Source organism: Andrographis paniculata, unplaced genomic scaffold (assembly GCF_009805555.1).
Source record: "Andrographis paniculata isolate CXL003 unplaced genomic scaffold, ASM980555v1 Contig70END, whole genome shotgun sequence".
NCBI lineage: Eukaryota > Viridiplantae > Streptophyta > Magnoliopsida > Lamiales > Acanthaceae > Andrographis > Andrographis paniculata.
Genome location: NW_026137607.1, coordinates 1,164,443 through 1,188,239, shown reverse-complemented (window position 1 = coordinate 1,188,239; position 23,797 = coordinate 1,164,443). Strand labels below are relative to the sequence as shown.

General features: G+C 32.9%; 3 protein-coding genes across 7 annotated transcripts; all 3 read right to left on the bottom strand.

Annotated features, from left to right (window-relative positions):
* Window positions 1-4,959: 4,959 nt before the first annotated feature.
* Window positions 4,960-10,659, bottom strand: LOC127264476 (synaptotagmin-2-like). Of its 2 annotated transcripts, none has more exons than XM_051294023.1 (12): window positions 10,549-10,659; window positions 10,318-10,416; window positions 10,183-10,233; window positions 9,680-9,803; window positions 9,292-9,410; window positions 8,232-8,333; window positions 8,050-8,124; window positions 7,208-7,284; window positions 6,860-7,106; window positions 5,889-6,239; window positions 5,686-5,817; window positions 4,960-5,088 (listed from the first exon to the last, which is right to left on the bottom strand). In XM_051294023.1, the coding sequence occupies exons 1-12, from the start codon at window positions 10,657-10,659 to the stop codon at window positions 4,960-4,962; spliced, it is 1,617 nt and encodes a 538-aa protein (XP_051149980.1). The 2 variants fall into 2 exon arrangements, with proteins under 2 accessions (XP_051149980.1, XP_051149981.1); XM_051294024.1 differs by having other exon boundaries at window positions 6,860-7,061.
* A 2,192-nt stretch (window positions 10,660-12,851) lies between these two features.
* On the bottom strand, window positions 12,852-16,004 carry LOC127264549 (uncharacterized). 2 transcript variants are annotated; one of them, XM_051294139.1, is made up of 5 exons: window positions 15,895-16,004; window positions 14,781-14,891; window positions 14,572-14,694; window positions 13,383-13,485; window positions 12,852-13,305 (listed from the first exon to the last, which is right to left on the bottom strand). In XM_051294139.1, the coding sequence occupies exons 2-5, from the start codon at window positions 14,873-14,875 to the stop codon at window positions 13,051-13,053; spliced, it is 576 nt and encodes a 191-aa protein (XP_051150096.1). In that variant the 5' UTR covers window positions 14,876-14,891; window positions 15,895-16,004; the 3' UTR covers window positions 12,852-13,050. The 2 variants fall into 2 exon arrangements, with proteins under 2 accessions (XP_051150096.1, XP_051150098.1); XM_051294141.1 differs by lacking the exon at window positions 15,895-16,004 and adding an exon at window positions 15,758-15,777.
* Window positions 16,005-17,193: 1,189 nt separating this feature from the next.
* On the bottom strand, window positions 17,194-22,480 carry LOC127264551 (filament-like plant protein 4). Of its 3 annotated transcripts, XM_051294145.1 has the most exons (7): window positions 22,186-22,480; window positions 21,672-21,740; window positions 20,838-20,957; window positions 20,532-20,763; window positions 18,303-20,454; window positions 18,176-18,221; window positions 17,194-17,822 (listed from the first exon to the last, which is right to left on the bottom strand). In XM_051294145.1, the coding sequence occupies exons 3-7, from the start codon at window positions 20,946-20,948 to the stop codon at window positions 17,490-17,492; spliced, it is 2,874 nt and encodes a 957-aa protein (XP_051150102.1). In that variant the 5' UTR covers window positions 20,949-20,957; window positions 21,672-21,740; window positions 22,186-22,480; the 3' UTR covers window positions 17,194-17,489. The 3 variants fall into 3 exon arrangements, with proteins under 3 accessions (XP_051150102.1, XP_051150100.1, XP_051150101.1); XM_051294143.1 differs by lacking the exon at window positions 21,672-21,740 and having other exon boundaries at window positions 22,186-22,479; XM_051294144.1 differs by lacking the exon at window positions 21,672-21,740 and having other exon boundaries at window positions 20,838-20,954; window positions 22,186-22,479.
* Between the last annotated feature and the right edge of the window lie 1,317 nt (window positions 22,481-23,797).

Genomic DNA, 23,797 nt, shown 5'->3' with positions numbered 1-23,797 from the left:
AAGAGTTTGATGTAGTCCGATCGGAGCGCCGTCGATTGCCGGAGGATGTCCGCCGCATGCCGCTGTCGTCAATTTGTGCTTTGATTCAATTCAATTAATTTTCGGTTTATATTTGTTTTGTGTTTTATTCAAATTTTGTTTCAGCTATTAATTGATTTATATTTGTTGGTTTTTAAAGGATCAAAATCAAAACAACACACAGAAAACTAAATATGCACTTTATTAGAACTTGAAAACAAAACACTAATCGTAATGAAAACAAATATGATGTTGTTGATGTTTTTAAAAACTGGAAAGTTTCAATAGAAAACCAAAAAGGGCATAAAATCAAATATTTAAGGATTGATTATTGACTAGAATTTTGTAACCAATTGATGGATTCTTTGTGTGTTGAATGTGGCATAACTAGCCATAAAACTATCTCTTATTTATCCCAACAAAATTGGATGGCTGAAAGGATGAATCACACTCTTCTTGAGAGAATGAAGAGCTTATATCATAAATAGATCCCCTTCTAGGACCTTAGAAAGAAAATTTCCTGAAATTGTGGTTAGAAAAATCTGTGGAATTTTCAAATTTAAAGGATTTTTTGTTGTGCTGCTTTCAATTTTATAAAATCTGATAAACTTGAACCAAGGGCTGAAAAATGTATTTATTTGGGATATCCCGAAGATGTTAAATGTTATAGATTATGGTGTAAAAACTATCCGAATTTTTAAGTTGTAATTAACCTTTATATGACTTTTAATGAACATGATATCCCATGTTTAAATAAAATCACTGCTGATTTTTATAATAGTCCAAATAAGGTGGAGTCTAATAAAAATTTTGTAAATTCTTTGAATTAAAGAGTGCTGAAACTGATTTTGTGCCTGAAAATGATAGTTTTAATCATGTTCCTACTGTTGTTCCAGTTTTAGAGAGGTCTGAAAGTGATATCTCTGAACCAAATGGTTCAAATTTGTATGAATCTAGTACTGGTCCATGTGTTAATGAAAGACCAAGAAGAAATATTAGGCCTCCAACTAGATTAGATGATTATGACTTCACTTCATATGCATTTAGTGTGTTTGATGACAATGAACCTAAGACTTTTAAGGAAGCTGTAAGATCTAAACATAAAAATGAATGGTTTCAAGCAATGCAAGATGAAATGAATTCTTTGAAAGTGAATAAAACTTGGGAATTAGTCCCAAAACTTGAAAATTGTTCTGTTATTGATTGCAAGTAGTTGTTTAATGTTAAAAATGAGGGTGAACAAAAGATTATGTTTAAAACAAGATTAGTAGCAAAAGGTTTTACACAAAAAGAGGGCATTGATTATACTAAAATGTTTTCTCCCATTGTAAAATTTTCTACTGTTCGTGTTATGCTTGCTTTAGTAACTCATTTTGATTGAGAAGTTAAACAACTTGATGTGAAAACAACATTTTTATATGGTGATTTGGATGAACATATTTACATGCAACAGCCCGAGGGCTTTGTAGATAAAACATGTCTGATTTTGTGTGTTTCCTTAAAAAATATCTTTATGGTTTGAAACAATCACCAAGACAATGGAATTTAAAATTTGATAAGTGCATAAAATTCATAAATTTTTTTTAAAAAATGAATATGATCATTGTTTGTATTTCAAGACTGTTGGCAGCATACCTGTATTCCTTTTGATCTATGTTGATGAATATTGCTAATTAGTCCAAATCTGAAAATTATAGATCAAATCAACAAGTGTTCAAGTGATCATTTTAATATGAAGTTTTTTGGTGATGCAAAAGTAATCTTAGGTATGCATATTTAAAGAGATAAGCAAAACAAAAATTTGTTTTTAGGACAGCCTACCTTTATTGATAAAATTCTAAAAAAATTTAATATGCTAAACTCCAAAGTTGTTAGTGTGCCACTTGCTTCTCATTTTTGTTTGAGTAAAAATCAATGTCCTAAAAGTGATTCAGATCTTGCATATATGAAAAATATGTCATATTCGAATGTCATAGGTTCAATTATGTATTTCATGGTTAGTACCAGACCCGATATTGCATATCATGTTAGTTGTTTGAGTAGATACATGTCTAATCCGGGGTTGGAACATTGGGTTGCTTTGAAATGATTGTTGTGTTATTTGTGTGGGTCAAATAACTTGGGATTGATGTATAAACAATGTGATGAAGGGGTTGTTTTAAAAGGCTATGTGGATTCTAATTATGCTAATGATAGAGATAGTAGAAAGTCTAATACCTCATATGTGTTTACATTGTGTGGTTCTTGTGTGAGTTGAAAATCACAGTTGCAACACATAGTTGCGCTGTCGACTACAGAGTCTGAATATATTGCTGTCACAGAAGCAATTAAAGAAGCTATATGACTTAAAGACTTGTTGATTCAAATTAGTTTTTTTGAAAGGTGAGGTACAAATTTTTTCGGACAGTCAATCAGATATTTAATTGTGCAAAAATTCAATTTTTCATGATAGAACCAAACATATTGATGTTAGATTCTATTTCATACGTGATATAGTTGCTAAAAGCCTTATACAACTCGAAAAAATTCCGTTCCAATTCAATCCGGCTGATATGAGCACTAAGCCATTACCTATTTCAAAATTTGAGTCGTATTTAAATATCTTGAATTTTGATACTTTTGATTAGCTTATCATATTGCTTTTTTTTTTTTTTTTTTACTTACAAGTGTGGTTGAGTATAGGTGTGTGGCTGTGATAAAAATTGTGTCCGTCTGCGTGAATCTCGACCAAAAAGGTAGAGAAATGTTGAGTTATTGGCCTAAGATCTATTTCCATCCGACCCGTGTCCGACCCGGTTGATGACCTGACCCATTCAGGCGACCTAATCTTCTCTTAATCTAATCTCATCCGTCGGTTTTAGGGAAAAGATCACAACCGTCCACTATGACATATATATTGTTGTCCTTCTCCCTTAAATCACAATGCACCGCTACTGTGTTCTTCTCTCACTAATATTCTCTCTACCACTCGCGATATTTTTGTCCTTCAGTCACTGTGAGTTCGACGTTGAAGTTTCCGGCCGATTTATTGTAGAATCAAAGGCGAGTCTTCTGTGTGCCTTGGGGAGTGATTGGTGAGGTTTTCTATGGTTCGATTATCCCTAAATCGAACAAATTCCGATAGAGTGTGGGGCTTTCGATTGGGGGTTGTAGATTAGGTCACCAGTGGGTGTCCGTTGGCCGTCGACCGTCGTGCTGCTGTTTTCGGGTTGCTCTTTATCTATAGGAGTATACCTTTGAATATTCTGAGCCACAATCGGCGTGTGTTCGTTGGTTCTTATTTACGATTAGTGTTTTGTTTTCAAGTTCTAATAAAGTGCATATTTAGTTTTATGTATGTTGTTTCGATTTCGATCCTTTAAAAACCAACAATATTTTCTATAGGAGGTATTGTTCGAATAAATATGTAAGTTGTATGTGTTTTTTTCGAATAGGTACGTTGGTTGGTAAAAAACAAAAACACAAATAAAAATAATAGTTGACTCTCCATTGGAGCCAAAAACGAGATGATTTTTCTCCGGAGCAAAATATGAGATGATTCTACCGGAACCGAAAACGAGATGACTCCACCAGAGCCGAAAATAAGATGACACTCCACCGGAGTCGAAATGAAATGACTCTTCACCTGAGCCGAAAACGAGATGACTCTCCACCTGAGCCGAAATTAGATGAGTCCACCGGAACAAAAAACGAGATGACTCCACTGGATCTAAAAATGAGATGACTCCATCGGAGCCGAAAATGACATGACCCCACCAGAGCCGAAAACGAGATGACTCCACCGGAGCCGAAAATCAAATGACTCCACCGGAGCCGAAAACGACATGACTCTACTGGAGCCGAAAACAAGATGACTCTCCACTGGAGCCGAAAACGACAGGACTCCACCGGAGCCGGAGCCGAAAACAAGATGACTCTCTACCGGAGCCGAAAATGAGATGACTCCACCGGAGCCGAAAACAGATAGATCGCAACACCAAACAGATCGCACGTAGACAACAGACAAGCAACGGACATATGACATATCGTAGACAGATTTCCAGCAAGAAAGATGGCAGATTGCACGCAGGCAACAGTCAGGTAACGACATATGGCAAATCGCACGCAGGCAACAGACAGACAGTTGCAATTGGGAGACCTCCGGGTACATCCCATGTTGAATGTATCCAGAGAAACGCGGGTTGGTAGGCTATATCTACGGCATGAGAAAAATAAGCTCTGATACCATGTTAGAAATTATGGGGAAAAATAATGAGATTGTTTTATTAATTATCAAAATAAGGAGCCTATATATAGGCAATACAAAACAGAATCGATAAACTCAAATCTAAGTAATATAATCTATGAATAAGATCAAATCTAAATATAAATTTACTAAATCTAAAACCGAATATCTAAAATATCTCAACACACACAAGTCTTAATTTTTTTTGATTCATATACATACATTCAAATAAAGACGTAGGTTATGTTATGTATAAATTTATGTATTTTTCAAATTATTTTTAATACTTTGTTGTTAATTAAACCCTTTTATTTAGTTAATTATTTTTTATTTTTTTTATATTTTAGTACTATATAAAATTTAAATTTCTACAAAATTGTATATATCAAAATAGTTTTATTTAAATTTAATTTCAAATATTAAGTATTTTAATATGAATATAAATAAAAAAATATATTCTTTATTAATGTAAATAGAAAATATAATGTGAAATTTTTAAAAAAAATGATGTGAAAGTGAAAAGAAACTTTTGGATAATTTCTTTAACGATGATAGTGTAATGCCATCATACACTCTCATAAGATCTACCAATTTAACAAAAGAAGGTCCAGCCAACTAACAAGCTAAGGGATACAATTAATTAATTAAGTTAGAAAAATAAATAAAAGAAATTTAGTAATTGGAATATTGGAATAATTAATTAATTAATTAATTAATTAAGCAGTTCTCCATTGCATCTCAATTTGAATTCTGCCATTCTTGGAGTCGATAAGGTTGTACCTTTCGTTGATCCTTTTGTTGTTCACAACGTCCGCCAGCCGTATGTCCACATACCCCAGAATTTCCTTAATTAATTAATTAATTAATTATAATTATATATCATCATCATCATCATAACTCTTAATTTAATTATTAATAATAAAATAAGGTAAATTATTTTTAGTCTCGTAACTGAAATTTTTATTATTTTAGTCCTGTAATTGGAGTATATTGTAAAATAATCAAAATTTTTTTTGCAGTTTTAGTCTTTCGGCGCCGGAGGTATCTATATGGCACCCGCGTGACTCGCCGGAGGTCACGTGTCTGCCAAGTGTCATTGACATTGACCCGGTGGACACGTAGATTTTTTTTAAAAGAACTTTATATATTGTCTGTTTTTTTAAAAAAAAAAAAAATTAGGCCAAATACAAAAAATATAATTTTTTCTTAAAAACAATTTACCCGTCATCCAAGTATATTGTTTACCTGGCAGACACGTGGTAAGCTACACGGGTGCCATGCAAGCACCTTCGACGCCGGAGGACTAAATCTGCCTAAATTTTTTTATTTACTAGACTAGTTTGCGACTAACCATACTTAGAAATGATAAAAATATGTAATTTTGAGATTAATTTTTTTTTACCATATAGCATATGTATATATATATATATACATACACATACCTTGGGATGCCTGAGGCCCATCCTCTTGGAAATGCTGACAACCTCGACATGGATCTTTTCATTGCTGGGTGGCTCCTCCACCACGAACTGGAATTCCTCATCCCATCGAGGATCCCTCGATTTCTTCACAATCTGCAATTAATTTAATTAATTATATGTTGTTTTATCAATTGATTTTAATTTTGATTTTGATTGCAGAGTACCTTAGATTTCCTCTCCTCTCCTCTGAAATGGAGGCGTACGGAGGGATTGGTGTGGTGCTTCCCTTCGAGGTCCTGGGCCTCGTGGACGATCACCACCAGCAGTCCGCCGCCGTCGGGAGTCCCTGCCGGAGCCTTGTCCACGTCGCCGGAATCTTCGACGTTCGTCGGAACGTCGCCGTCGCTGAACGGCTTGTAGTTCACCTCAACCACGAGCTGGCCACGTGACTTGTCGTTTTGGGGGTCGTCTGGATTTAGGGTTTTCAGAAGGTCCAGTGTCATCATCTTCGGCTCTTCTGGTGTTAGGTCTTTTAAATGGATCACATTTATACCCATTTTGTCGTGTGATCCAACCTGATAATAATTTTACGAATGTAATTTTGTTAATGATAATAAAAAATGAAATCCAAGATAAACAACTAAATATTTATAATTTGGAAACCTAAAGACTAAAAGAAATAAGCTCAAAAAAATGTTAAAAAAAAGAGTTTCCGAAAAGTGAAAAAAATGAAATAAAATAGATCATTTAAAACCCTAAACGACATTGGATGACCAAAAGTGTAAAGATGCGATATATCTAGTTTCCATCAAAGAACAAATGTAATTTTATTAAAGAAAATAACAGTAAAAAAAGAAGAGAAATAATTAAAATATTAATAAGTTCGGAAAACCCTATAATTTTAAAAAAATAAAGTTCAAAATAAAAAAGAAATTAATATAAAAAAAGAGTCCCAAAAAAAAAAAATCCTTTCACGACTTTACACGATCTTGAATGATCAAAAAACGCATGACATTATCACATGAAAGATGTAATGTATTTAGTTTGTTGGGCCATTTAAAAAAACCAATGCGAATTTCGTCCAATTTCGAACAAAAATACATAAAGTAAAAAATAAAAAAATTGAAAATTGTATAGTAACTTATAGTAGTCAATTCAAGAAGTAAGATATATATATACACACATATGTACGTACCTCGTCCCAATCATGGACTTTAAACTTCAAAGTTTGCTTGGAAGGATCCTTAACAACGAAGGTGAATTCCTCGTTCCACTCGGGGTTAAGGTTTTTGTATTTAACGGTCGTTTTTTTGGCGCCAACTTTCTCGCCAACGAGGTTCATTCTTACATAAGGATCCGATGCTCCTAGAAGATCTTTCTTCTTCAGCTTCATTGCTCTTACGACTTTCACATTGAGTATCCCTTTCGGTTTCTGCATTGCTCTGCCAATTCCATCGCAAACAAGAGGTCATCATCATCATCGATGTTGTTTCAAATTATTACGTTGGTTCTTATGTAAGAACTGAACATGTTTCTTACTTACATTGCAGGATCCATCACTTGAACTTCGAGTCGTTTAGGCCACAAGTACATATTTGCTACTTGATCTTTAATGATTCCCTATCCGACAAACCATAAATTTTAGTTCGAAAACCCTAGAATTAAGCCCAAAATAAAAAGGAAATAATTGTAAAAAAAGGTCCTGATTTTTTTTTTTTTTTAAAAAAAAAACCATTTTAGAACCCTAAATGATCTCGAATGTCCTTTTAAATGCTTGAAAAGAAAAAAAGGTCCTGATTTTTTTTTTTAAAAAAAAAAAAAAAAAAACCATTTTAGAACCCTAAATGATCTCGAATGTCCTTTTAAATGCTTGAAAAGGCAACGCGTATACTAAACTACAAAAAAATTAAAATTTAGCTACAAAAAATTCGGTAGTAAAAGGTAATTAATTCATAATAGAAACGTTTTTGCGACGAAACTTATTTCGTCGCCTTTACCGCGTTAGTAAGGGTCTTTGACGAAAAATATGACTTTCGTAACGAAAAGTACATTTTTTGCAATGAAAGTTGAAAAAAATATATATATATATAACTACAAAAATATGATTTCCTAGCTAAAACTCTTTTGCTATAAAAATAAAATTCATAACAAAAGAGTTTTAACAACAAAATATGCATGTTTTTTTTAGTCAAATAGTTTTAACTATAAAAAATAATTTGTAGCTAAAATTCTTTTGCTATGTTTAGCGACATAAATAATTTTGTAATACATCATTTATTTTTAGCGATGAAATTAATTTTTGTTGCTAAATTATACATTTTAACTGCAAAAATATTTCGTAGTTAAAATAATTATTGCTAATTAGATACTTTTTTGTAGTACTACCTGCACTAGCCTATATGCGCCGGGGATCGACATAGCATCTGCACCGAATAACTTCACTCCAAAATCAACATGAGGCTACGTGTCGAGATTTGAAGTAAAAAAAAAAAAAAAAGTTAAAGAACATCAAATTTTTGGTAAGGGGACAAAGGATACACTCTTAAATCTCGTCGAATAAACCATACTTTCTCCATGAGAGAAACATGTATGTTGGCGAAGCAAGGAAAGCTTGGAACAAGAGGCTTCAATGTAATCCGTGGATGAGCGAATACTTGCAACTCGATCACCTAAAAAATCATCCGAAAACATTAAGAAAAAAAAAAAAAATTATTCATCGAAGCCATACCTCTTATTAGGATTCATCCATGGTTCATTTCATGTTCACTCTTTTGTTACAAACTCGATATATACATATGCTTTGTTGTTAATTTTAGTATAATTGAGATTTATTCAAGATTAAAGTAGCATTGTATCAGAGCCATAACATGATATATGAAGTACAAAGTGCACGTCCATATATATTGAAATTATATCAAACCAGCAAGGATTACTTGCTGAATCTTAAAATTTAGCATGTATACTGATGTTTAAAAAATTAATTTAGGTAATTATATTATTTAATAGATTAAATTGAAATATTAAATTTTTAAGCATTCAGATAACTTTAACATGTGATCCAAACTCATATCAAATTAATTAAATTTAACTAATATATTTAATTAATAAAATTAAAATAATTATATATAAATGCTGAAATATTATTTTTAACACCTGATCTTTGGGTTCATTTACTATCATTCTTGCACACTCTTAATAACAACAACCACTATTCTATAAGTGGATATTCTTAAGCTTAGTTTAGATAGAAATTTTTAAAAATGTTAGAGTTTAGAAAAATTTTAAAGATAGTAAATTATATAATAAAAAATAAAAAAATTGACAATTTGATATTTTATTTTTTTTTTGAAAAAAAAAAGAATATTATTAATGAATAGTATTAAAAAATTTTAAAGTATATATAAACATAATTTTAGATATTTACGACATAAGTAAGGAATCGAAATTTCAATTTTAGACTCTGATGTTTATTAGAATTCTCGAGTAAATAGTCGGATTGTTTCAAAGTTAAATTCATGCTAATTTGGAATAAGATCACGCTATAATTTTTCGAAAAACATCTATTACAGTATTCATCCATTATAATTCTCTATCCTTACATGTATGTATATATGTATGTTTTTATACCTGTACGGTAGCTTTTAGCCCGAACGCCTTCGCTGCGACGAGAACATTAGGATTAGCCGCCCACTTCACACTTAATTCCATAATCAATTCCTTTTCCTCAGTGTTGTAAACTTTCATTCCTGTTTGCATATCAAAATTTTATGTCTTAACATCAAAGAGACTTAAGTTTGGACAACAACGTAAGTATTATTTCTTTCGTCTCTTTTTAAAGAGGCCCTTTGGAGTTCTGTAGTAGATTAAAAAAATATAGTATTTTATGTAATCACATTAGTGTATGATTATCTTTACTGAAAAGAAAAATAGATACTTTTGAGAGGAACGGACGAAAATGGTAAAAAAAGTACTTGAATCGGGATAGAGAAAGTATCATTTATTGTCTTCGACAAACCTTGGAAAGTCGGGGGAAGGCAGCCTAAAGTGAGTTCTTCGAATTCCACCGATTCGATTTTGAACTTAGGAATTTGCTCATCAATCATAGGTTGTACAATGCCCTTCACCATCTTGCAAATTGCCTGAAAACCTTAAAAATTTCAATGTCGGATTGAGTAGAAAGAACGGAAATTGTTATAAAATTTAGCACGATATTGATGTCACACAATACAGGAGCAAACACCATGTAATATAAAAATACACAGTATATGAATTATGTTAACATAATAGAAATACAACGATGAATTGACAGCACATTAGTATAGTCTTATATATATAATACATATTCTCACAGATTTCAGCGTAATAAACATATTCATACAATACAACTAAGAATTTTGAACTGACCATATATTCTTTTATTTATTTTAAATAAAAAAATATATATTTATTTTATATATCCTAATCTGATTCAAATTAGCACCATATCATAACGCCAACAATTGTAGAAACGAATATTACCTTGTCCAAATGAGGCCACATATATTGCAAGAACTTGTTGAGCCAATCAAGCTGCATTGATCAAAAAGAAACTTTTGGTTTGGATTAGCCATCATTCGATTTGAATCGATTCAACCACAATGTTATGAAACTTACGCGGTCGAAGTCCGGATTCTTGACCCAGAGAGGCATTTCCGGAAGAAGGGTTTGAAGATCATCGTCAGATCGCTCGGACAACGGTACGATCTTAGGATTCTGCAGTGTCCAATTCAGACAACTTATTTTATTTACCGAGAAACTCGTTGGATTAGGCTTCGAACGGCCAAAATTCCCAGCAAACGTAATAAAAATACATGAATGGGATTTGGATGATATATAATTAATTACCTTAACATGAGTTGGCTCAGAGAAAATGAAAGCAAAGTATCCAGCCACAATCCCAATGAGAAACCCAAATCCAAACCCAAAAATGCCCAGAATTGTGCTGATCAATCCCATCTTGGATCATACTCTCATCTCATCTCATTTCATAATTAGGGTTAATGAATGGTTCATAGGTTTAATTTCCAAATTAATTAATTAAGGATATAATTGAAAATTGCAAAAACCACTCTTTGCTTTTCCACCACACACCACACCTTCTTTTCACTATTCAAACGCCTCCATGTAATTTGCCTATTATTCATGTCTATATATATAATTTGTCTATATATATAGAGACATGAATAATACTCCATTCGTTCCAGGTATCGTGTCCCCTTTACCGTAAACAATAAGAATATATTAGTAAAAATAATTATTATTTAATAAAAATAATTTGAAATGAAGACGAAGATAACTAATTAGTATAATTAAAACTTTTAAAAAAATAAATAAAAATTTTTAAAATGAGATTAGAGTGTATAATATTTTTTTTAAAAAAAAGAAAAGTGACCAAATAAGTGGGACAGACGGAAATGAAAGAGAGGTGAGAGTAATATATATCATTGATGCAATATATAATTGGAGTGTAATGTTGGGTGTTTTCCTGCAAAATATTTACAGTTTTAGTTTTATGTTATTTTTTGTGCAAAAATGATTTAATTTAATTTTAAATAAATTTGTGCAAAAAATTATTTTTTGTTATTTTTTAATAAATTTGAGCAACTTTATGGATGTGTTTCTTTACCCTCAAACTTTCGATTTTGGACTCTGTATTTCTCAAAATATCTTATCAAATCATTACAAGAAAATAATCACTTTTGTAACAAAATTTTTTTTTTTTTTCTAAATCTATTTTTTTCGTTACTAATTACATTAGAGACAGAATTGAAAATAAAACTACGTTAGCTACGTGAACTTTTAGGGACGAAATTTTGTTACAAATATATTATTTTTTTGTAGTGAACATTATTTTAATATTCAAATTAAACTTTTTTTCAAATCAATCAAAAGAGCCACAGAATGCTTGTTGTATATATTTACTTGATATATATAATACATTAAATACACTATATATTAATTTGTTTATATAAATTATATCTTTTTTTTAACTGGGACCGCACCCGCTACCATTGGGGTGCCTTCTCAGTAAATCTTCAGTCAAACTTAATGACATACAAATTAGACCCGATAAAATAATTGTGAAATGTAAATTAGACCCGATAAAATAAGTTACAAATATTTATATCTGTATGTTACCCTTTATATTGTTTTTACACATTTTACCTTTTTTACCGCTAAATGTTTAAGCCACGCGCGTCTCAACATTGGCATAATTTTATTCATTAATGTGGACATTTTATTCATTAACTAAAAATAAATAAATAAATGTACCAATTAAATTTTAGTTTTTTTCTGAGATATGATATCACTAAAGATTTGAATTACCCTAAAATCTTACTCCTTCCTAAATTGTGCATTTTAATATAGACATGAAAATTTAAGTAAAATATAATTAGTAAATAATAAATGTATTAGTAAATATAATTATGATATAATAAAAATAATTATAGATTAAAATAAAAATAAATAAATAATATAATTAAGATAGAAAAAATTATAAACTATAAAATTTAAAATATAATTATATTTAAAAAAAAAAAAAAAACTGACACGGAACGAGTATGATGCGGTTGGTAGCTATAGTTGAATTATAACATAATATGTATTTGGTTATTATAACATAATATGTATTTGGTTATTAATAAATTTTAAATATTTTAAAAATTATAGGAAATAAGATATTATAAATGAATTGCAAAAATTAGAAAAATAATTCAAATGAAAAAAATAATAAAAAATAATAAGAATGTCAACATTAAGTTGAATTGGTAACTGTTTGTTAATTTGCGAATGAGAGAAGTTAGATAAAAATATTGTTTGTAAATTTCTTTATATAAAGAATAAATTAGATGTAATATTTCTTTATAAGTTATTAGGAGAAATATATTAAATTAATCAACAAAAAAAAAATATTATTATATGTATGAAATAAATGAATAATTTTTTTAAAAAAAAATCACCTAATAATTTTAGATGGAACAATTCCTATAAATATTATTTTAAAAGACATAAGATTCAGCTATTAACATTATAATATATATATATATATATTTCCATACAAAAAAACTCAAATAATTCAATATAAAATATTATTTTTTATATTATTAACGCTATTCTCTATAGCAAGCATAAAAATAACAAATTCATTCAAAAACACAAACAAACTCAAGTTATAAAACTAAAAACTCTTTCAAAAAACCATTTTTCAAACACCCTCGCTGCTTCAAATTCAAATAATGAAGCAAAACTCACAGTACTTGCTATTCCAATTATTCATGCAAATTCAATCATCAAATCATTCTTACCTCAACTACAAACAAATAGCCTCGGCAGCGGCCCTGCCCTTCACGAACTAACGAACGAGCCTCCTCTCCGGTCCATCATCTGTTCAGCTCGCTCCCGTTTCAGCTTCTTCACAATTTCAACTGCATCGGGATTATGGAACCTTTCCTTAACAAACTTCCTTTCTTCAGCTTGTATTCCCTCGATTGCACTTGGAAATGGATTCACTGTGGGCAGCCTTTTCCCCTCAAGTCGGGATATCTGCTTCAGCCGAGCATATGCCTTCTTTTTAGCCTTTCTCTCAGCCCGATATTCCATCTACAACAAAATAAAATTGCATTTTGAAAAATTATATAACAAGTTTGTCACAACAATATATATATATATACACATACATCAGCAACAGCCATAGCTTCCTCCTCGCCGACGCCCTGGCCCTTTAGTTCAAGAACTCTCCAAGCAAATACTCGGGCTGCTGGTGGGTCGAAACTAGATATTCTATTGAAATGTAACAAAAAATTAACAGAAGAAAACACTTAAGTTGGGTCACAGCCAAGAACCTTCCCTATCGTTCTGTTCTTCCAACACTATTTTTCAATAGCGACTTCTCAAAAATAATACTTCCTCCATCCGGCTCTAAAGGTCAAATTTACTTTTTATTAAATATTAATTATTATATAAAAACTTAGTATAAATCATGGGAAAAAGGCAAAAAAAAAATCTCTATTAGTGTCTTATAGTGCTGTTATAATGACATTTATGCAAAAAATTATACAAACATAAAGATATTTTTAATGTTAAGTACAATGACGCAAAAAGTAAATGAGACCCTTAAAGCCGGATGGAGGGAGTAATAAACAATACAAAATATGTAAAGTCAAAAGAATCTTCAAATACTTATTACAAAAAATCAAAAAGTCGAACATTTAACTCAAAATAATATTTACTCCGTCCCTTAACAAACTATCTATTTTTCCATTGGTATGTCCCATAACAAAGTATCCATTTTCATTTCTATTTTTAGTAACTGTAATATCTTCCTAACATTACAAATACCCTTTCAATTTACAATATATTACACAAATGTCAGTACCTTTATATCATACAATACTAACAAAGTTAATTTATTATTTTTACTTTTATTTCTTTTGCGTCCCAATATAATACTAATATTTTTAAAATTCTGTGCAAAAAACAGATAGGTAGATATGGGACAGAGATAATATATTTTATATTTTTGACACAATTCCTCCTACCACACATAAAAAATTAATTCATTTAAAAATGCTGCGTGAACGGAGCCATAATGTTGTTATAGCATTTAAAGATTACCAGACTGACCGTAGAGTAGCAGGGTATAACTAGTCTGAATTTGTTGACAGAATTTGGATTTTATAATTAGTTTACGCACAACCACTATTGACCCGAACGGAATAGAAGTACCCTAGTTGTCTTAATTAGCAAGCAAGTTCACAACATTTTTTATAATTCGGATAACAAAACACAAATTTCACACTAAAAAAACATTCGAGAGATAGTAAGTGCGTAACAAGAAGCAAGTAAAAGGGGGGATTGGACACATACTTGATAGGATCTTCATATTTCGAATCGGGATGCTTTTGGAAAAACTTATTAACATAAGCATCCTCCGGTAAAACTATCGGCTTAAGTTTATTCTCCGCACGAGGAAATGTAGCAGGCGGTGACCTGCCAAGGAACTGAATATCAAGAATGATTCTCCAGAAACAGTACTACATAACTACAATCGATCAATTAATTTGGAAAAGACGCACTTCTCCATGGCCTTGAGCCATACGGGCTCGGCCTTGGCCAACCCTTTAACGAGTTTCCGGGTTTTGGCAAGCAAATCTCCTCTCATATAAGACATTTCTGCGACCTCCAATCTGATATTAAACAAACATGGACCACAATTACAGAACATAAACCGAATAGAAATGGCGACTTAGTTTAATAAATTTATCTATTTTATGACTTTAACCCAAAAATAAAAATAAAAATTGTCGAAATAACAAAAGTTCAGCAGTATCTTTCGACCGAACTGTAGTAACAAATCAGCAAGAGCGCCGAAACCTCTATCTCTGAAAACATAGCCCTCCGCAAGACAGGAATTATTAATAAGACATCTTCAAATTGAAATCGAAATAACAAGAAGCAAAAACAATGAATTCATAAGGATAGCATTAAGCAATATTGAAAGAAGACATCTTCATATTAAAATTGAAGCTTATAACAATAAACATGTTGGATTCGGGCATGGGCATAAATCATTGTAACTTGCCATGATAACATCAAACACTTAGCCAAATAAATATGAACTGAATTAGCATAACAACAAACTACTGGAAATTTCTCATTAATTTAAATTGAAATAGCAATATCCATATAAAACAAATCCTCAGGCATTTAAATACCAATAAACGATGCATAATTAGAAAAGTGAATTTACAGAGCTCCAGTGAAGCCCAAGAAAAAGAAAGAGACAAAGAACGTAGAATTGGGGACTGAAATTAGGGTTTAGGGTTTGGCATTCCCCAAACCCAAACTCAAAACCACAAAATCAAACCATGGAACGGGCACGCCTAAAAAATTCTAGATATCTAATAAACAAAGGAGATTATCTTAGCTTCAAGAATTATTCTAACACAAGTAGCTGCCTCTACCTAAAATCAGAAACCCTATCAAGCAAATGCTAAGTAGAAATCATAAGTACGGAAGTAGAGGCGTGGGCTTAGATTACGTCTCACGCAACTCAGCAAAAGTAAATTAGCCAAAGGTTGAAGTCAGTCAGGAACAATTTCATTCGATAGATCATACAATTAGTATAGAAAACCCTAACTTTTGCTTCGATTATCTAGATTTGTGAAAGTAATCGTCAATATGAGATACCTGGAGCACAGCGATCGGGGCAGCAGTCTAATCGAAACGGTGCGGACGTAGAAATCTACCTATCGATTGTTTTTCCGATCCACAGATAAATCCGATTCTAAGTGGAACCCACCCGACAAATACCCGCCCGAATTTTTGGAAAACGGATTCGAAGATCCGCTTCCGCCCAGACAGACCCGAGGTCCCGATGCTCGACTGTTTCAAACCGGACCGGATCGACCGAAACCGATTTTTACACGGATCGGTTTATTTCTATATTTGTTGAACCATGAACCGACAGTTCAATATTTTTATTATTATTATTATTATTACTCCCTCCGTCCTAAATACGTGTCTGTTACATTGTAAACACGGTATTTTAAAAGGGGTATAATTAGTAGATAATTAAGAATGTATTAATGAAAATAATTATTCTATAATATAAATAATTATAAATTATGATTAAGATAACTAATTAGTTTAATTAAAATTAAAAAAATAAAATTTAAAAATTTAAAATGAGATTAAAGTGTGTAATCATTTTTCAAAAAAAAAAAATGATATGTTATGCTATGTAGGACGGACAAAAACGGCAATATGGATATGGTATCTGGAGACGGAGGGAGTATTATTTTTAAAAAAGGAGCAGTCCTTATCACGTCGGCAGAGGATGAGGGAGAAATTAATGCAGTTGCGGCTGCGCCGTAAAATTATTAGGCAAAAACTTACTCCTCCCTCCGTCAAGCAAAAATTAAAATAATGGGGAATTAAGAAAAATAAATATTTTATAAAAATAATAAAAATAAATAATTATTAAACAAAAAATAATAATTAAATATTAATTAATTATTTTGTTAAAATTAATAATTGAATAAATTTAACAAATTTATTAAAAAAAATAAAAATAAATTTGACTGAGAAAGAGAATATATTTTATAAAATAAATATTTATAATTAAAATTATTTTATATTAATAATAGCATTACATTCATGCAATATACCATTTTATTATTTTTTTTATATCTTACATAAAAAAAAATTTAACTATAAAAATTAAATATTGAATTACTTGAACTTTATTCTTTTTATATTTATATTTTAATTTTTGAATTAAATATTTATTAGATGTGATTTTAGTATGCCAATTATATAGTATATATTTTTAGAAATCTTCTTTTGAAAAATTACACGTTAAATTATATATCCAATATATAATAATTTTTAGATATAATATTTAATTCTTATTTTATATTCAATATATGTAGAAATGCTCATGTGTACAAATCTCATATCGTTCTCTTGGGTGACACTCCCAACACAGGTAATAAATTGGACACTGATTAAAACAACAATCGTCTCAAGTTCATGTCTACAACCAAATAACAAAAATACAATAAAAACCATAATATAGCATCACCCACTCTTATTCACAATAAATTTAATTTAAATTAAATATAATCAAACTATATTAAAATTAAACTGCATCTCTAATCTAATCAAACAAAACACAATCGCATATATATATATATATATCATCAAAACCAAACCTATCATCAATAAACTTATAAAAAGCCACCACAGATATATATATATATATATATATATGTATGGCTAAACTAATTGGCAACCTTACCTTTCGAGGACGAAAAGAATCTGATGAATCCCCGGCTTTGCTTCTTCTCCGGCGTAGAACAACCACTCGACGAGCAGCCGCGGTGGTTGTTCCGATGCTTCGATCGAAATGGCGATCTAACTCTGTGGTTTGCTTCCACAGCCATGCCACGTTCTGTTTCTGCTTCTCCGGTTGAGGTTTCGAGCTTTTGGCCTCCGGCATTGCTCGGCGAGCTGAGGGAATCGGTTTGCGGACGCAAAGTTTTCAACTGCTTGCCGAGAAGTTGTATGGTTTCTTGACACTCTGCCAGTTTCTCAGCTGCTGTGGCTAACTCATCCTGCCATTCAAGAACATCAGTTTAAGTGAGTGTATCAGTTATTACCCGATAAAACGATTTGATTCGAGAGTTAATGATGTTGGTAATACGAGAGACAGGGTTTACAACGAATAAGGACGGACAGATCTTTGTATCGTGTAGAGTTCACTTTCCAAATACAATGTTTCGACCCTTACTTGCCTCGGGTTGCACGAAATTTGTATTGGGATAATACAAAGATTCGATTCTTAATTTCAGACAATAATTCATTTCCAATTCAGATTAATTTCTGTATTTATAGAAATACAGACATCTTTTTAGAAAAAATACGATTTGAAAGACATCCAAGAATCAAGATTTTTGTGTTGGCTAACCTGGGAAGTGTTTTTGTCGTTATCAGCTGCAGCACAGCTCGCCATCCTGTCGAGCCAAGTGAAAATGAGTTCTAAGAGTCGAATTATAATTTGTTAAGTCGATAATTCGACAATTATTAACTACTACCTTTGCAGCTGTTCTTGTAGATCATTACACCGGGCGACAGCGTTGCGATGGCTTCTTTTCTCCTCATGCAGCTCATCATCCAAAGCTTCTATCGTCCCTCGGAGAAGATTAATTTCATTTCGAAGCTCCTCCGCCTGAGATTCCAACGTTTTGTACGACTCCGCCATGCATTTCAGCTGTGTCTCAGCCAAGCTGTTGGATCTTTGATCTGATGCCAGTTGCAACTTGACATCAGCAAGAACTTGTTCTGTTTCTGCTAATCGAGACTTGGTGGTTTCGAGATCAGCTGCCAAGCCGTCTCTTTCCCTTTTCAGCTGTTCGATCTCCTCGGACGAACATTTCCATGACGTGGCTATCGAATCGGATGAAGAATCAGAAAATTGGACACAACCATTTAATAACAGAGACCCCTCGACAGCCTTATTCACAGATAGAGCAATCTTGTCGATGCAATATGAACTATTAAGTTCCACTTCCGAGTGTAGCATTTCACTTGCTCGGCGTAACACATTGGAGATGTCGACTATGAAATTTGTTAGATCGATCTCATTGCTATAGGCGTCACCGTACTTGGATGATAACGTGGCGAGGCTTTCGTTTAGTCCATTTCCCGATGTTCGTTGGACAGCCTTTGCCTCTTTACTTAGCTTGATCACAAAATCATGAATGTGGGAAATGGCTGCATCCAATTCTTGCTTGTTCATTTTCTCGATCACAATAACAGAGTAAGCGTCGCCATTTAAGGACTGGCGAGGCAATGCATCGAGCATATCCTGCATAAGAAGCTTAACATGATCGATCATTCTGTCCGTGTCTTTATCGTCGCGGATAGATTCCAGTACCGTATGTATTTTTGATCGAAGCTTCACAAGATCCAAATCACGACAATTATCCCCTGGTTGTGGATTCAAAGCAACTTCAAGTGTAGTTTCAGGTCTAGCAAGTTCGGATCCTTTATTAACTGCATCGACAGAAACATCCGAGCACGAAACTCTCGACTGTGAGTCATTGGATTCATAAGCTAATTTCTCCATCTCCAGAAAGTCATCCATAAGGTCCATGTGATTGCTATTTCTTGATTCGTGAGGACTGTCGCCATTCTTTTCCCGGATATAGGAAAATTCAGACATCGAGACTGTAGCCAATGAACCAGCACAGCTAAAACTATCGTCATTTCCATCTTCGATCACCGCAGTCCTGCGTAGATTTGTAACTTTCTGAGTATTGAACGTTAGAGGACTTCCTTGCTCACTACCAGCTTGCTGTTGTGCTTCTAAAGTTCGAAGCTTGCTCGCCATTTCTTCGCATGAACTTCTTGAAGCGTGCAATTCGCTATTGCATTGTGACAATGTTTCCTTCAGAATCCTTGTTTCTTCATCCATTGCTAGTAGACGCTCGACAAGTAGCTCGCTCTCCTTGTGATACTTTTGCGCAATGTCCATGGAAAAGTCGGGCGATTGAGACATGTGTGCAAACGAAGGTTTCCTTGGGGACCTTCTAGAACGAGAATCTCCATAGTCTCTGCCTAAGCTCTCAACTTCAACTTTCATTTGCGCCAAAGCAGCAGGACCGGGCAATTTCTTTCGAACAAGACTTCTCAGCCTCTGACACTCTGCCTCAAGCTTAGCTACCTTTTTCACTCCCTCAAGATGCTGCTTTGTAGCTACTTCTGCAGATCTTACACTCATGTTCTTTTCCTCGTTACGGATTTCCACTTCTTTCCTAGCGATATGAAGCTCGTATTTCAGTGAGCTTACTTCTTTTTCACAGGACTCGATGTTTCTCTTCAAAAGAGATATCTCAGCTTCAGCCTGTGATTTTTCTTGTCCGAGCTTAATCAGCATATTGGACCGTTCTTGCAGAGATCTTGATAATGCATCGTTATCTGCAGTGGATCGAAGTATTTGTTGATTCATGTTGGCTATTTTGGCATCAAGCTCTTGCTTCATTTCATCGAATAGCATTTTTTTCTCGAGAACAACTGCATTCAATTCTTGACTGTGTTCTTCCTTTAAGTTTCGAATCTGCTTCATGCATTCCTTGAGAGCATCATCCAAATGGGATGCCCGATTTTCTTCATTAATCTTTAGCAGTGTTACAGATTCCAAATGATGCTTCAGTGTTGCTGCTTCTGCATCAGCCTTTTCCCAACCTGAACAAAAAAAGTGGTCGGCATTTAAAGCTTCGCCATCTATTTCAAAAACAAAGGAGACAACAGCAAGTTCAAACCTGAGACGGCTTCTTCGGCAACTTTAGCATGTTGTTTTACTAAGTTTTCTTTCTCTGTTATATCTGAATGGGCCACAGACAACTTTTCCTTCAGTTCCTTCACTTCATCCTCTAAGGTCAGCCCCCTTGCTTCACAGGACTTCAGTTGATCCTCCAATCCGGTAAGATGCTCATGTGATTCTATTGAAATTTGAACATATTTTGTGGTTTTAACACTGTTATCCTGCTTTCCCTGTTAGACAACACAAAATCTAAGAACAGGGCCATGAAGCAACAATAGAATGGTTTAAAGAACTCTAATGCAACCTTGTTCACTTGAGTTGCATCTATGTCAGAAACGGCTGCAGAAGCATTTGTTCCATCTGCTGCTTGTTTATCAGATGATTTTTTCTTCCATGGCCAATTCATCTTATCCATTTCAAGCTACTAAATGCAAACAAGGTACCATAGCAGATTCAAAAGGCATGTCTTCAAAGATGTACTAAAGTAAATAACATTCGAAAACAGCACAGGACTCCAGGATGTTTGTGGTAGGGTAAGTTAGGTTTTGTTGACAGGAAAGCATGTGACATTGCTTTAGCATAACATCCAAGGCATTCATATAGACATGGTGTGACACAAACAAGTTAAAATCACATGCCTCAGCAAGGATATATAATTTTGTAATGTCAGAAAGATTCGTTCATCTCCAACAACATATGAGTTACGAGCTTGATAAATCATAACAGGTCTGGTTATCAAGAGCATTATTGAATTTCAGACACAAACACAGGATAAGATATATATATTCCAATCGAATCTGTAATGCAGATTACAAAGTGATGGAAATCTGAAGGCATGCAACTACCCATTATAATTTATAGTATTCAATGGCGATGAAGAAAAGGAAAGCCCACCAAATAGAATCTAGCTTTACCCTGTTAACTCTTATGATCTGACGATGAATCAAATAGCAAAATTTAGTCGAATAATTTCTGTGCTCGGTTGCAGAAATCCGAACCGAGTATCAAACGTAGTTTCAGGAACTAGACACGATGTATGGTTGCTTCAAACCTCAGCTACAAGCCTACAACTACAAGTATGTGTACGATTCCGCGTTCTCAAGAAATTATGAATATGAAAATGAAAATGATTATTCACCTTCCAAATTGAAAAACTCCAATGTGTTGAAGAAAAGTGTACACTTCCAAAATGACTGCTTCGATTTAGCTGAGTTACCGAACGATTGAAAAATTGACATTGTGAGAAAAACTCCAAAGATTCACGCCACAATGACTTGCTAATTAATCTCAAAACATTGACAAATGAAATTGAAAGGTGCAAAATGCATTTCACCACGAGATAAAAAATAATCTACAAGATATGTGATGAAATTCACAAATTGAAGAAACAAACGAAATAGTCTCAGGAAACGGAATCTAGAAGCAAAGAGCAGAAAGAGCTTTCAGAATTTTTGTTTTAAGTACAAAATAAAAAAGAAACGATTTCAAGTAATGTTAAACTACAAAGAGAAGAAGATTTCCCTTAATAACCAGCACATTGATTCAATCCAGCAAAAGAACAAAACAATAACAATGAAATTTAACGTAACCGAACAACGATCAAAGCGTTCTTACAGACACACAAATAGCCGCTCCAAATTTTCCGTACTTACCAGCTACAATGCAGCGAATTTCCAACTCCGACTGAGAGACAAAAACCGAGTTTCAACGCTGAGAATGCAGATATTTGCTTCTTCCTTCAGCGCGTTTTCTGAAGATTTCAAAACGACGGCGGCGGCGGCGATGGCGGCGGCGGTTGAGTGGCCGGAGAGGATTGCTCAGCCTAGGCGCTAAATAGCAGCATCACTCAAAAGGCTCCAAAGCATTAAAAAAAAAAACAATTTATTTAATAAAAATAAATAATAAAAATGCAAAATTTTCGCCAATGGAAGCAAGGAATATCTGCGTAACAAACTTCCTTTTCACTACTTCTTCACTTAACTTAATTACTTGATTAAATATGTATTTACAACTAATGACATTGCATGAAATGACAAAATTACCCCTCGGTAATCAGGGTTTATCCTCGGAGCACCCGGGTGTTGAGCACCTGGTTACGTAGAGCCGAAGCATGGAGCCGTGAAGGGTGCGGGTGGCGTGGTTTTCGAGTCCCGGGAGCTGATGTAATTTGGCTGTGGCAAGTGGGTGACAGAATGTGGTAAAAGTCAGCAATCAGCTGCAATAGAATTGACAAATGGGAGAGATAGAAGAGAAGAGAAGCATAAATTGAGAGCGTCCCCACCTTTATCCCATGTGCCGCAGCTGCATCTGATTCCTTCCTCTGCAGATTTCACACTTCAGCTCCTATCAAAATTAAAGGTTTTTTTTTTTTTATTATTATTACGTAGGAACTCTCCGTCGCTGCCCGAAAATTCGTATGGGATAAACTCTCGATCGAACCTAATACCCTACAAATTAGGCTTGATAGACAAGTCACACTGGGTTAATCATGTATGGCAGGTAACCTGAGGCATTGGGGTTTGAACCATGACGTCACGGTCTGCAAAAAAAAAAAATAAAAAAAAAAATAAAGGTGTGTTTATTTTGATGGTTTTGCTTTTAGTTTGAATTTGGTATTAAAATAATATATAATTGAATATTTTTAAAAATATATTATCCCTCCGTCCCGGAACAAGGGTGGTGTTTGCTTTTTGCAAGTAGATTTTTAAATATTAATATTATAATGGATTATAGTGAAAATGACAAAAATCCCTCTATTAGTATTATGTAATATAAAAGTAATAGCATTTGTGTAATATAATGTAAGTTGGAAATGTATTTATTATGTTAGGTATGTAGTACAATTACTAAATTAAGAAATTGTAACCTTGTTTTGGGACGGATGAAAATGAAAAATGACAACCTTTTAATAGGACGGAGGAAGTATATATATTTTGGAAAAACGGTATGTTTCTTTGGACAAATTTTTTCAAATTTTACTATTTGAACTCTGCGTTTTTCGAAAAAAAAATATATTTATTTTTCTCACAAAATATCCTATCAAATATTATTTTATCAAACTCAAACCAAATTCTTCCAAACTCATGCAAAAGAAACACACCCGTAGTTAAAATACTAAAAACTTGGAGTTTTATGCCAAAAGAAACAAAATACTCGGTAAGTAATGAATATTAATTTAATTTGAATCAATAATTATTATCATGTTATATATTCTCTATTCCCTAAGTCCGCAAAAATTAGTTTATAAGAAAAATTAATAGGATA

What these genes read in the sequence shown, in the direction of transcription:
- LOC127264476 (XM_051294023.1), bottom strand. Translation starts at nt 10,659, where the DNA reads ATGGGATTGATCAGCACAATTCTGGGCATTTTTGGGTTTGGATTTGGG. An exon ending in ATGTTTCTCTCATGGAGAAA is followed by an intron (nt 8,125 to 8,231) that starts GTATGGTTTATT and finishes CTCGACACGTAG; the next exon opens with CCTCATGTTGATTTTGGAGT. An exon ending in GCGCATATAGGCTAGTGCAG is followed by an intron (nt 7,285 to 8,049) that starts GTAGTACTACAA and finishes TTTGTCGGATAG; the next exon opens with GGAATCATTAAAGATCAAGT.
- LOC127264551 (XM_051294145.1), bottom strand. Translation starts at nt 20,948, where the DNA reads ATGGATAAGATGAATTGGCCATGGAAGAAAAAATCATCTGATAAACAA. An exon ending in CTACAAGAACAGCTGCAAAG is followed by an intron (nt 18,222 to 18,302) that starts GTAGTAGTTAAT and finishes TTGGCTCGACAG; the next exon opens with GATGGCGAGCTGTGCTGCAG. An exon ending in ACGACAAAAACACTTCCCAG is followed by an intron (nt 17,823 to 18,175) that starts GTTAGCCAACAC and finishes CTTGAATGGCAG; the next exon opens with GATGAGTTAGCCACAGCAGC.
- LOC127264549 (XM_051294139.1), bottom strand. Translation starts at nt 14,875, where the DNA reads ATGTCTTATATGAGAGGAGATTTGCTTGCCAAAACCCGGAAACTCGTT. An exon ending in TGGCTCAAGGCCATGGAGAA is followed by an intron (nt 14,695 to 14,780) that starts GTGCGTCTTTTC and finishes GTTCCTTGGCAG; the next exon opens with GTCACCGCCTGCTACATTTC. An exon ending in AAATATGAAGATCCTATCAA is followed by an intron (nt 13,486 to 14,571) that starts GTATGTGTCCAA and finishes ACATTTCAATAG; the next exon opens with AATATCTAGTTTCGACCCAC.